This window comes from Lagopus muta, chromosome 4, assembly GCF_023343835.1.
Source record: "Lagopus muta isolate bLagMut1 chromosome 4, bLagMut1 primary, whole genome shotgun sequence".
Lineage (NCBI taxonomy): Eukaryota > Metazoa > Chordata > Aves > Galliformes > Phasianidae > Lagopus > Lagopus muta.
The window spans coordinates 10385531-10399420 of record NC_064436.1 but is presented as its reverse complement, the minus strand read 5'-3'; the positions used below and the strand labels follow the sequence as shown (position 1 = coordinate 10399420).

The window sequence follows — 13890 nt, the reverse complement described above, 5'->3', positions numbered from 1 at the left end:
TGATGCCGGGAAGGGGGGGACGGAAGTGCCGGCTGCGGGGCCGCCGGGGAACGGCGGCTGGGAGGGGAGGGCGGCGAGGTTCCCGCCGCTGTAGCGGTGTGGTGCGGACCTGGAGCTGCCGCGCGGCCGCCCGTCAGTCGTAGGCGTGGTGGGGATGGGCTGGATGATCCTGGAGGTATTTTCCAACGTTAATGATACTGTGGAGCTTTCTTCGCCACAGGATCAGCCCAGGTGTTTGGTTTAGGACTGGCAGGCGCCTCCGTTGTTTTGCTATGAATGGTTATTTTAGTAAACATGGGCTGAACCTTGAAGAGTGGCGGAAAGAATTCCTGTTCGTCTAAATTGTATGCAGAATTTTATTGGAGAACAGGATGGGAGCTGACAGACTTGCTTGGCCACATTCTGAGATGTTTATAAATGGGTGGAAATAGAAGCACCTTTTGCACACAATCGGAAGCCACATGGCAGGTCTGGTGGCCTGCATCCCAAGGGTGGTTCCAAGGGTGGACCAACACATTTGGTATCTGGCCCTTTGTATTTTTGCAACCGCAGGGATGCAGAGTTTCATGTGGGGGAATCGCTGTCAGTCAGCTTCAGTTGTTTGATTTCAGTTGTCTGGCTTAACGTGAGCCTGCAGTGTGCCCTTGCAGCTCGGAAAGCAAATGGGATCCTGGGCTCCAAGAAGAGGGGTGGCCAGTAGGGACAGGGAGGTGATTGTCCCCCTCTACTCTGCTCTTGTGAGGCCCCATCTAGAGAGTACTGTGTCCAAGTCTGGAGCCCCCAGTAAAAGACAGGGAGCTGTTAGAGAGGATCCAGAGCATAGCCACGAAGATGGTCAGGGAACTGCAGCACCTCCCCTATGAAGACAGGCTGAGGGAGCTGGGCTTGTTCAGCCTGGAGAAAAGAAGGCTGCTGGGTGAACCTCACTGCAGCCTTTTAGTACCTAAAGGGAGCCTACAAACAGGAGGGGAGTCAACTCCTTGAAAGGGTAGATAACAGCAGGACAAGGGGAAATGGTTTTAAGTTGAGGGTGGGAGGGGAAATTTAGGTTGGATGTCAGGGGAAATTCTTCACAGAGAGAGTGGTGAGGTGCTGGAACAGCTGCCCAGAGAGGCTGTGAATGCCCCATCCCTGGAGGTGTTCAAGGCCAGGTGGGATGGGGCCCTGGGCAGACTGGTCTGGTATTAAATGGGGAGCTTGGTGGCCCTGCGTATGGAAGGGGGTTGGAGCTTCATGATCCTTGAGGTCCCTTCCAAACCTGGCCATTCTGTGATTCTGTGACTTCAAGTCTGATTCCCTCTCTGTGGGGAGAGCTCCTTAGGTACAAGGAAAAAGTCTTTTACAGTGAGGGTGGTGAGGCTCTGAAACAGGTCACCTAGTGCTGTGGTTGATGCCCTGTCCCTGGAGGCTTTCAAGGCAAGTCTGGATAAGACCCTGGGCAACCTGATCCAGCTGTGTTGTCCCTGTTCATTGCAGGGGAGTTGTACTTGAGGGCCTTCTAACTCTAAGGATTTTATGGTTCTATGAGAAGTGATGTGTGTTAAGAGATGGCAGGTGGTCATTCATTTTTTCCAGTGTTGCTTCTTAAATGAGTCATCTGACTCTTAAAACACTGGAGTGCTACAGGATAAAAATAAGCTAGAAAGTATTTCTCTTATTTGGTGACGGGGGTGTGATGGTTGTTGTCAGAACAATCTTTGCTTCAGCAGCAGTGCTGTGTTACTGCTTGGGAAGACGGAGGAGTTGCAACGACGTGAAGAAACACGGGTAAGAAATTGAAGGGTGGTCAGGTCCTTCCTGTCAGTCTCCATGCCCACACATTGATTGCTCTGAGATAGCTGATGAGGAGCAATAGCTGCTGGATTTAGTTCGAAAGTCCAGCAGGTGCATCCTCACAGTGTGGGTCTGTGCAAACGACGTGTAGGGGAATCTCAGCAGATGGCAGTTTTGTTGGTGGGTACCAAAATAAAGCCTTCCTACAATCTGGTTTAGGAGTTCAGCTTTCCGTTGGGTATTTTTAATTACTCGGAAATATCTTCATATCAGTATGGCTCCTTTGTTCTTTCTTTTCAATTATGTTATTTATGTTTACATAGAAATCCCTTTTTGTATGGATTATTAGGAACCAAAGGCACATCTTTTTGTGCTTCAGGTTTTGGAAATTGTTTCATTTTGTCTTGTGGTAATCTTTAACTATAGACATTCAGAGCACGCTACTGTTGTCTTCTCAGTTCTGACTGCAAAGAGTACCTGGTGTTAATGATACATTATGATTAGACCTGTTGCATTAAGCATAAAAAATGCATAGGTCTCATTTTGAAGTGCTTCTGAAATGCCCAAGTGTGCAAGAAACAAGTTTTAATCTAACTTCTTATTTTTTTTTACTCATAAAATATAGTAAAATCTGCATTTGGAGCACAAGCTGTAACCAATTATTACTTTAAAAATAGAGCATGCATTTTTGATATTTTTTCCACAGCTTTTTATGAATTATTAAAAAGATGCAGTGCCTAATTGCTGTAAATATGGCGAAAGGTAAAGGTGATGATATATAAGTCATGGATTTCATGCACATTAATGTCACTTTCTGTTCCAACCTTGATGATCTTTTTCAGTGTCTAACAAGCAAGTGCAAACTCTTAACCCATAGCTTCATTTGGTTCTTTTTTGCAACTGAGTGGTCCAGCAGAGGACGTCTGCTGACACAAATGCTTCTGGTTCAGTCTGCATCATCAGTTACATTAGGACATTCAACAATGTAAAAGGTAGCTTAAGAAAACAGTCCTGATTTCTTCTTTTTGTGTTCATTCGGTGCCTTCTGCTACCACCTTCAGAGAGACTTGGGCTTCAGGAAGGATAATGACCTACTGTTCACCTTTTAAAACTACATTTCTTAAATGACAGCAGGGCAAATACTTTAGCCAGCAGTATCAGCTGGATCTCTATAGTCACAAAGCGTTCCATGGCAGTGACTGTTACCTATTGTTACGGGTAGTTATTCTTTCTTTGTGTACCCTTGGAGATGAAGGACGGCAGCAACGTGCAAGCAGAATAATCCTGTTAGTTGTTTCACCTGTGAGCCCGTGTTTTGTCAAATATTTATTTTAATCTTTCTTATCTCTATTCTTGCTTTCGCAGAGATATGTGAAAATAGTACTGAAAATGCAACTTATAAGAAGAGAAGTTCAGTTAAAGCACACGAGGACGAGCCTAGAAACCCCTTGTGGCAGGTAAACCATCTCAGTGGAAGCAGCCTGCTGAACTGCTAGCTCAGTAGAGGCGGTAGGGTTACCCTGTGCTAATATGTTCTACTTATCTGCTCTTACCAGTTGGGTGGTTGTTGTTTTTTTTTTTTTAAATTATCAGTATGCCAAAAATGCTGCTGAGAGGTAAGAAAAGGAAAATAAAAATGCACATTTTACACTGGTCTCAAGTAGTTCTCGAACACCTGCAGTGTATAAAGAGAGCACTGGGAGGAAGATGTTAGGAAAACATGAAGCAAGTAGGAGAGGCCACTTGCAAGCAGGTCCTGAGGCAGTGGAAGTATTTCATGTTTCCACTGATGAGGTATTTGGATTTATTACTTTTTTATAGAAGCAGTTAATGTAGTACCTCATCTAAAGTTAATACACCAGTCTTGGTCAGATAGAGTGTATGATCATTACAAGTCAGCATGGCTAAATATCTGTTCTAGAGTTGTCCTTATAAATAACAGCTAATGCATTCAGATGTTCTCTGAACAATATGCAGGCTGATCAGTAGCTATGTGATGGTGATACTTTTCTAACTGGCTCTGAAAAGAAACTAAAATATATGTTAGATGTCTGCTATTCTTGCCTTCAGTATCCCTCCATCATATGCATGTTCACCTTGGCTTGGTAATGTAAGCACAGCAGGCAGCCAGCTAATAGGCATTCAATTCATTGTGTATGACATAGTTAATGTTTATCTGTTTCTCATAGGATTACACATCTATTTTACTAATAACATGTCAAAAACTGCACTGATCTTCCATTCAAAAGAGTGTGCTGAGCTTTTCATGTGTAAACTTGGAGAGAAGTGGCACTGAGGAGGCAACAGAGCCTAAGAGTGCTGAGTTGTAGTCACACCAGTTAATAACAAGAATTGCTGACACTTAAAGCAATTGAAATTTAAAGATTTCTCAGTACAAATATCAAAGCAAGATACAGTGAAGGAACAGAAGGATAACAGGTGGAAGAGGGCAGTGTAGTGACTGAGTACAGATCAGGAAGAGCAAGTCTAGCTTCAGGTTTCCAGGTGATTCACAGAGCCATGCTCAGAGCTGAAGTTCTCTACACAGATACAGGCCACCTAATGGTCCCCTGTGCTATTAATGAATAACAAGATTTGTAACTCAAAGTATCTATTAAATGGAGAAGTAAACCTGTCCATAGAAATGTTCTAAGACAGGAAGGCTGCCGTAACCTAACAAAAAATGACTGATTTGCATGGGAGGTAGACCTGTGAACAGCTGTTGAGCGTGTCATAGTGAAAGCCAAAAACTGCTCACGGATAGGTGTGAAAATGACATTTTTTTTTCTCATAAGACCTAGTGGCTCCGTTAAAACTATGTCCGCAGAGCAGGATCTGGGAGGCTCTGTGAGCAGGATTGCCCTTCCTTTATGTTATGGGAAATGTGTTCTGCTGCCAATTGCTCAGAATGGTAGATTGGCTTGGGTTGGAAAGCTCCATCTGGTTCTATCCCCCTGCTGTAGGCAGGAGCACCTCCCACTAGAGCAGGTTGCTCACAGCCCCATCCAGCTGCCCTTGGAAGCTTCCAAGGTAGGAGCGTCCAAAACCTCACTGGCAACCTGTTCCAGCATCTCACCACTCTCACAGAAAAGAACTTCCGAATATCTAGTCTGAATCTACTGATTGAGTTCAGACCTCAGCTGAAAGTGCATCCTTCACCAAAGTCAGAATCTTCTTCAGTATCCAGTGCCTCCATACAGCGACACAATGAATTCCAGCCACTACATACGGGTCTGCTGGTTTGCTTAGGGAGTGCCAAGGACGTGCAGGGGAAGAAAAAGGTGTGTGTCTCCTAATGGCTGCCAATGGTTTACCTGTGTGCTTTAGATGCCATCCAGTTACAGTTTACCTCACTTTTGCAACGAGGTGGTAACTGGAAGGCTTTGTTTCCTCAACTGACCGTGTACGTTGCAGCTGGACCTCTTGGTACGATCGTACAAGGAAAGTGCCACCTGCACCGTTGGTTCTAAACGCCTACAGACAAAGCGGCGTCGTAACCACCAGCAACGTAACCACGTCGATGCCGGGATTCGAGCTGACAGCCGACCCGTGCCGCAGCCGGGGCTGAGAAGTAGCGGCGGGGCCGTTAGCGCCCGGGCCGGGCGGGTGCCTCGCTGCCTGAGGGGAGTGGGGGGAACCGGGGGCGGGCGGCTCGGAGCGGACACGCCCGTCGGGCGAAGCCGGGCGGCCGGCGGGTAACCGGGCACAGGAGGCGGGAGCGCCCCGCCGGGAGATGCGGCTGAGGAGCGGCCGGCTGCTGGCTGCGCTGTGCCTGGGCGCCGCCTTCCCGCTGCTGTGGTACGCGGCGCTGCAGGGGAGCCGAGGTGAGAGCCGCCGTCGGGTGGAATGGGAAAGCCGATGCTGTTTGCCGCAGATAAACTGGAAATCTCTCCCTGATGCCCTCAGAGCCGGTAGATGGCTTGTTATGGGATAGTTCGTTTGGGATGGGGAGAAAGAGTAAATCTTGAAGAGCTGTACGTTTTCAAAGTGGGCTGGATTTACGGGTGCAGAAGATTTAAAGTAAGCCAATTATTAATTAATTACACAGAACTCTTGTCCTCTGCTCCGTTTTGCTTATATTGATCGTTTTTGTGAGCAATAGAAGTGGACTTGCAACGCAACGCTGAATATTGCTGAGCAGTGCTTATCTTCCTGCCTGTGTCATTTCTTGTCAACCTTATGGCACTTGACACTTCAAGTGGCAATTGTGCTAACAGCGGGGTAAGAGAAAGTACAAATAGACATCTCTTAAGAAACTAAGATCCAAGAGATGATAGAGTGCTTGTCCTAAGCACAGTTAACATCCCTGTCACCATTCTGTTGTGGCATGTGTTTTGTGACACCTTTGCTGAAATGCCGTTTTTATTCAGCTTCCTTTGTGCCTCTTCTGTGCTGGTGTGCTGTGGGTTGCTAGGTTTGTACCTTTTTATGGGTGTGTTTATTCTTTCTTTTATTATCTGTATATTGGTTTCTGCAGATGGCTCCTTCTCCATAGCCAACTCCTCTCAGATAATATAACTTTCCTAGTTATTTTAACACCAGTGTTGTTAACAAGCTTTTAATTGCTCTAAATGTTAATACAATGCTCAGAAGCATTCTCTGTTGAACTTGAAACATCTCACAGATGTGCAAAAAGTTAATAATCTTATCTAAAGGAACATATGGTAAGCTAGTTTGTGCTGGTAATTTCACTGGAAAGATGCCATTCGTGCTCCTGAGCATTGCTAGAAGATAGCAGTTTCCCATGTATGCCACCTGGAACCCCACAAACCACCACGTGTTGTTTTTTTGTTTTTTTGTTTGTTTTTTTTTCCTAATACGAGAAGGATCGAGAGCAAACCAAACACTGCCTCGCTGTCAAAGCAGAGGACCTGCCTAAGCATGGGCTTGAAATGAATGCTTCTTCCCGCAGCGAGCATTTACCTCTGCTCCCCCCCATTTTACTTCTTGTGGTACACCCAGAGCACTGCAGGAGTTCTGCTTTGCTCTTGTCTCAAAGGTGATTTGTTTGTTTCCTAATGCCCTTTTCACTTACCTCACCTGTTACTGAGAGGTCAGGTGCTGTCCGATTGCTTGTCACAGCTCCCATTTCTTTCACCAGTTTGTCAAATGTGCTTCTTTAGCTCTTTTTTTTTTTTTTTCAACCTCCACTTGCTTTTTCTGCTTATCTGATGCGCCTGTTAAACCATTTAGGCTGTTCTTGGTCTTTGAAGGGTGTGTATCACTGAAGTATGCCCTTTGCTTTCTGGTCATCCATGGTTTCTTGAGTTGTGGTGTTAAACACTGAGCTTGTAAGTGAGCTTTTTGGTTTGTTGTCTAACAAGGCATCGCTGCTCAAAAATAGTGATCCTATGTACTCTGATAATACAAGTGATATCTAATAGCCTTGTATACTGTTCTGCAGTTTGTTTGTAGCATTCCAGCCCTTCAGTATTAGATAGAAGTGTGAATCAGACTCCGTGTTGATTTCAGTGCAGCTCAGAAGTAGAGACCTTTAAATTCCTGGTACTAACGTGCTAGTTACCTGGGGAGATTCTGATTGAAAGGGTGAGATGTAATGCGACTACAGGTAACACAGACTGGCATTGCAGGGACAATGTTCATCATCAGTTCCACCCTTAGAAATGAACATTTAGGATCTGACAGAGTCACTAAGCTGCAGTGGACTTTGATTCTTGCCTCTAATATTATAAACATTTTAACTATACTTGAAAAGTTTTCTCATTCAGTTTTCCCTTACTTTATAAACAGGTACAAGCAGAGGTTTCGGCTTCAGCAGGCTGACTGCTTCTTGTGGCAGGAAAACGATAGAAGTCATTACAAAGACAATTGGTAATGGGCACATCTGCAGCAAATCATGTTACAGTTTGTCTGTCCAAACTTGTATGGTGATTCTTTTAGCAGTCTCTAGAGTGCTCACAGATGTGGGCTGCTATTACCAACCAGCCTTGTTGGCTGGTGGAGCAATACCTGTCCCACATCCTGCGTGGTTTGGATCTGTGTTTTTTGGTCCCTCCCAAAGCCCTAAGCAAGACCTGTCTGAAGCAAGCAGTTTGCATCTGAGGGTAAGGAGGGCTGTGACCAGGATGATGCAGATGTTTCTGCTGTTACACAACCTAGTTACAACCTGCTTATTAATTCACCTGGCCAGAATTATGTTCCTTCATATAAAGACTCGTGAAAATTTATAGTTATGGAAAATAGTATGTGTGTTAATAACAATGTATGTAGTGATTTTCTTGTACAGTTTCAGTTAGGATCTTGCATGGAATACCACGGGTGCATCAAGGTAGAAGAGTAAGCCTAAGAAGGTCACAGATCTTTTTTGTAAGCCAAGAGTACATTATAAATTCATTGTGAACTCACAGGAAATTTGTTCTCTGAAAAGACTATTTCCAAATTAGAAATAACCTCAGTGATGTGACAAGTAACAAGGGGTTTACAGAAGTCATGGCAGTGGGGTGAAGAGAATCATCTCAAGTGGCAGTGCTTCTTAAAGGCACTTGTGAAAATAACAGCATTAGATCAGTTTGAATTGATTTCAAGTGTATTGCTATCCTCTTCTCCTACATTCGTGGGATAATTAATCCAAATACATTAATATTTGCCTGGAAGTTAGGAGAAGGTGATGCTAAGATACGATATCGCATACAAGCATATTAATATATGTGCAAGCATGTTCATATATGTGTGTTGAGATAAACTTTGTAAAACCTGGATTTCCATAGTTATTCCTTTGAGATAAGGGAGAGAAAAGAAGGAACTGTTCACACTTAAGCACTTCACAGAAGTATGCTTAGGGTTTTTCAGAGTTTAATATATTAAATGTTTCAGTATTTCACGAAGCTCAACTTGAGAGAGAAGAGGTGCAAAGGGTTAAAAAGATGTTTCTGCTGAATGTCACTTGTTTGCAGCTGAAGTAATGTAATGCATACGCTAGTACAAACAGCAGATTACATATTTCTTCTTTTTATTTCCAATAACCTTTTGTACCTGATGTGACACGTGGCTTCTGCAGCCCGGCCCCTGCAGTGCACCCAAGCAGAGCTCCCCGTCTGATTCTGTGGATTGTGATGCAGCTTGCTGCAGGTTTCCTGTCCAGACCTAACTGGCATGCTCTGGCTTAAAGCTTCAGTTAAGCAGTGGCAAAATGACGTTTACTGAATGTTTATGGAGACCAAACAGTGAGGCTGTGTTGCAAAATAGTGTTTTCGTAGCTGAGAACTGGCTCTGTCAAATAGTGTTGCTGTGTTCCTCGTATCTGTTGTAGTTTCTGTGGAAATAAAGAGGAGGTGTTATTTTCAGAGTTACCTACGTGTAAAGAAGTTATTGCACACGCAGGTTTGCTCAGCATGCAGTCAGGATGTGACTGAAATGCACGGTATGGTAAGGAAAGGTGCTCGTCCAGTCCATGGACTGCTTACTCAGTTTCTCTGCGTGTTTCTCCACTGAAGTGTTTAAAATAAAATAAAAACAAAGTGGAACTTGAGGCTCAGTATTACTGATCACATGTTTATAGCAAAATTTGTATCCGAGACTTAGTGAAGTTGTATAGTTTAACTGACTTCGAAATGTGTGATTTACTGAGTTAATAGTCTGCTGCTTTTTGCTATTAATTTAGGTGAAATGGTGGCTGCCTTGTCCTTAAAAGTAGAGGAAGGAGCAGAGTCATAAATTCTGTAAAGGTTCAGGGACAAAATTAAACCAGTTACTGTTATTATTTGTAGAGGAAGGTGTAAGGAAGATTACTGACTACTTGTTGTTTGCTGTGTGTGTATCATCACAATGTGTACTTAAGTGTAAACATGTGGCATTCATGCTTTCTTCATGTTCCACACTCAATCTTGAGGAACAGTTTTATCCCAAAATAATTTATTTAGCTGGTATGCATTTAATGAAGTGTGAGTATAAATGGGTGATTGTTGCTGCATCAGGCAAACCAGTACAAATATTTAAAATAGTAACCAGAATGAAGCAGTAACCACTTTAATTATCCAAAGTAATGAGTGCTGCTTATTTATTTGATAAAGCCCATATTCAAATCAGAATTTTCCACTGCTATTAAGAACCTTTATTATGTTGCTGACCTCACTATATTAAAACCATACCAATTATGTGCAAACACCACGGTGTATCCATTTGATTTATGTTTCTACTTATTTCAACACTCTTGCTTTCCTACACAGAAATGTTTTGATTATTTTAAAATTCCTTCTTTTATGCAAAAAAAAACCCTCAGATCTGAAGTGAACACTGTTTACTAATGTCTTAGAAAGTATTATCAATACCCATGTTTTCTTTGAAATGTTGGCTTTTCTATTTTCAGTTAGATACAGTACGTAAATGGGCTTAGTAAAATGTGTTCCCTGCCAAAAACAGCAGCAAGTCTTTACTCAACGTACAATTGATTTTTAAAATTCAGTAATTAACCTTGATCTGCCTTTTACTTTTTCAAGTTTCTTTTGTCTTGTTTGTTCATTTTAGTATTGTAAAATGGTTTTGATGCTCTTCCTAGATCCTCTATGGAGGAATCCTAATTTCTCGCACAAAACTGCTGGCAGTCTGCTTTTACCTGCTGTCACTGTGCTAATAAAATGTTCCTTCACTGTCCTGAAGCTCCCAATGTGGATATAGTCAAGGACGAGTGGATGCACTGGGACAGCACGCTGCTGCCCAGTTACTTTGCTCAGCTGGGTTTCTGTACAGCGAGCAGCAGAACCCGGTGAGAGAACCCTGGGGGTGTGTTAAGCCAAATGGTTTGGCCTGCTAAAGTCACAGGTGTGACATTACTGCATTACAGCTGGACGGAGGTTTCTGTCAGCCAACTGGGATGTGTCTGCATTTTCTCCTTTTACTTCCTGGACCCTGCCGTACTGATAACCTCTGCAGTGTAGTTGCTATTAGCAGATAGATGACTGGAAACACCAGTCAATCAGCTTTCCCTTTTCAGCTGCATAAAATAAACCACCATGAGCACTGATTGACTTCAGAAGCTCCTGAAGATCTAAGATGTACGTTAAGATGTGCTGTGTCCCGTGTCTAAAGCTAAACGTGTGAAGCTACCCCAGTTCTGTTCAAGGTTAAAGATAAGGGATGAACATACCTACCAGCACAGGTGAAAATACCTTTGGCAGACTTCCGTGCTTATCTCTAGCCTACAATAACCGTGCTGTAGTGCTATTAAAAAGATATTTAAATCTCATGCACAAATTCAGGGAGGTGTCCTTACCTGGAATGCCGCTTATGTGCCCTTGGACTTTAGCACATTATTGAATCGAGTGTTTGTATTAGAATTGACTGTTCAAAGCCAAGACAGAGGCATTGTTTGCAGGATTTGTCTTCCTAATTTTAGGAAAACAAAACTGAGCTTGTTACACGCTTTGCAAGATTCAGAAATCTTGGTATTCTGTTCTAGTTGAGATCAGTTACAGGAAGACAATAAACAGCCACAGTTACTAGTGCCATGCATGCCTCAGTGGTTTAATGTGCCTCATTACCCTGAGCAGGGAGCAGTGATTCCAAGTGAAGCTAATGGCAAGTTCTTTTGCAGTTCGTGCATATATATAGTTCTCTTTAAAGAAGGCAGTCTCCAGAAGAAAGTGTGTGTGTATGGCAAAGAGTGTAGCTTGTAATTAAAAATAAGAAGAGTAACTGCTAGAATATGGGGGTGTTTTCTTCCACCATCTCTGGCACTCCTGATTTTCCTTTAACTCTTTTTTTTTTTTTTTTTTTTTTTTTTTTTTTTTTTTTTTTTCCTTGAGTAGGAAGGAATGTTGATTAGCTTCCAGAGCTCTTATATATTCCAAGAAATCTATTGTTAGTAATGGAAGCATTTATGATGATAGGAAGTTATGTGTGGATGGAGGTGAGATAAATAATTATTAGACTTTCAGTGTGAGTACGTTTAAAGATTAGCACTGTTTCTATTTAATTTCTATTGCCAGTGCAGAAAGTTATATTTACGTAAGTACTGGGGGATAACACAAGACTGTAGTTAAGCCAATTTGAGCATTACCTTCTTAGATCTGCTGCACTCATAAATGTACAGTATGACAATGACAGTATGGTAAACAGAAGAAATACTGTAGTAGAGTTGAAGATTTATTTAAAAGATTTGAATGCTGTCTCTGAATCTGGCTGGTTTTTATTTTCCTTTTTTTTTCCCCCTGGTTTTTAGTCAATGTAACTTCACTGGAATTTCCTAGTAGGATTTCTTCAGCACATCAAAGTTTTTGCCAGTTCCTCAAGGAGAGAGGAAACATTTATATTTATTTGTTTATTTTGTAGTTCTGCCATAGGTCCTCCTAGAAGAATCATAGGATCACTTGAGTTGGAAGAGACCCTTTAAGGTCATTTAGTCCAACTCCCCCGCAATGAGCAGGGACACCTACAGCTCAGTCAAATTGCTCAGAGCCCCATCCAGCCTGACCTTGAAAATCTCCACAGACGGGGCTTCCACCTCCTGTCTGGGCAGTCTGTGCCAGTGCCTCACCACCCTTATCATAAAAACAAAAAAAATCATTAAAGATTTCTTGCTACTTTGTCTTTTTCACCCCACAGTCCCAACCAGTTGCAGATAGAAGCCTTCAGAGAGGAGGTCCTGCTATGCAAGGCTATTGCTGGGGACAGACGTAGCGCTTCGTGATATATCTGAAGCTTCCTCCTCCTGGCCCTTCTTGCCCTGCCCGAGTTATATTCATGGAAATGCTCCGTGGTTCTTTCCAACCAAGCTACTGGAAGACACTGTTTTGGTTCTATGTGGATACTTAGAAGCCTAGAGCAATGCTTGCCGCGTGCATGCTAGAATTCATTTCAACTTAATGACCATTTAGTACTTAGAATATTTTATCTTCATAGTTTGCTAAGCTTATATCAATAATAAATTTTGATTATGACAGTGTCTTCTTACACAGCGAAGTACAGAAAGTTTAGTGCTGCTTTCCAAACTTTTTTCCCCCCAAAATATAACTAATAGATAGTACTACTTATTTATAAATAATCTACTGGCATGTTATTTCATGTTCCAATTTGTGTACAATTACACACTTGTTAAAGGTGAGCAAATACTACATTCCTTTTGTCAAACCTATGTTTCCCCACTGTCGAAATTGAGTAAGTAGGTCAAGACTCTTGTATTGGCTGAACTGAATGGAGACTTCAGTTCTGAAAGATGCAGATGTGGTTTCCTTCTTTTGGCCTGAAGAAATAGATAAGGGCATTTACAAGTGCTGACTTCTGTGGTTGTACTTGGTGATAACTGAGTATTGACATTTTATTTGCCAGAGATGTAGGATTTTTTGATTTTTTTGATTTTTGTAAGCAAATAAAAATACCGTGAATTGGTGCTGGCTAAAATGTCATCCTGGCAGTGACACTGGTGGTTTTGAGTCACACTGACACTAGATATCCGAAATAATAGTAAAGAGAGAGACTGCAATGTTTTTATTCACCTGCATTTTCCATACTGACTTTTCCTCTAACGTAGTTGTACTGAAGGAATTTTATTTTATGCTATTGCCACTTAGGAAATGCCAATGGGATGACACTTTCTAGAGTTTAATTGTGAAGCACCATCACTGGAAGAGGATTAATTCCCTCTGTCAAAAGCACTGAGTTACATCTTGGGATAACGTCTGTTTATCTTAAGATTGTGAGCTCTTTCTCTGTTGCTTGCATCTTCCCAGAAGGAACATATAGAAGTTGGTCTGAAGGTTAAACCTCCACTGTTTTCTTGGCACTCGATGCTATCTAGCTTCTATAGAGGCAGTAGCAATTTAAAGAAAGCTGCTCATCAGTTACTGTACGTTTAATTTACACTCCAGAATTCATCTTCAAATTTTCAGCTGAGTCTTCACCATGTTTACATGTATTAATGCTCTATTTGGAATCTCTTGCTCTAAAACACTATGATCAGTGTCTTTCGGTCACCTAATCATTTTTTAACTCCCGTTTCCACTTTATTCCTCTTCATTCAGAAGCAGAAAGCTGAAGGTTGGATTATGGCAGTGGAAACACAATTGCAAAAGAAAAGCATAAAAGACGATAATGTATTTCTATATAGCATTTGATGAGATGTGTGTCAATAATTAGGTGTATCAATAATTTAGCTGCTTGGGA

The 13890-nt window shown here is 42.3% G+C and overlaps 1 protein-coding gene across 7 annotated transcripts in view; it reads left to right on the top strand.

Annotated features, from left to right (window-relative positions):
* Positions 1 to 42: 42 nt before the first annotated feature.
* The window catches only part of MGAT4D (MGAT4 family member D), a 42916-nt gene continuing 29068 nt past the window's right edge, over positions 43 to 13890 (top strand). The window contains exons 1-3 of one of the 7 annotated variants that reach the window (XM_048941075.1): positions 43 to 175; positions 1710 to 1767; positions 3139 to 3230. Coding sequence is in view for 2 of the 7 variants with exons in the window: in XM_048941071.1 (XP_048797028.1) it covers positions 5507 to 5597; positions 7525 to 7605 (172 nt within the window). In the remaining 5 variants the exon portion in view is untranslated. The other 6 variants (XM_048941074.1, XM_048941073.1, XM_048941071.1 and 3 more) reach the window with 6 other exon arrangements.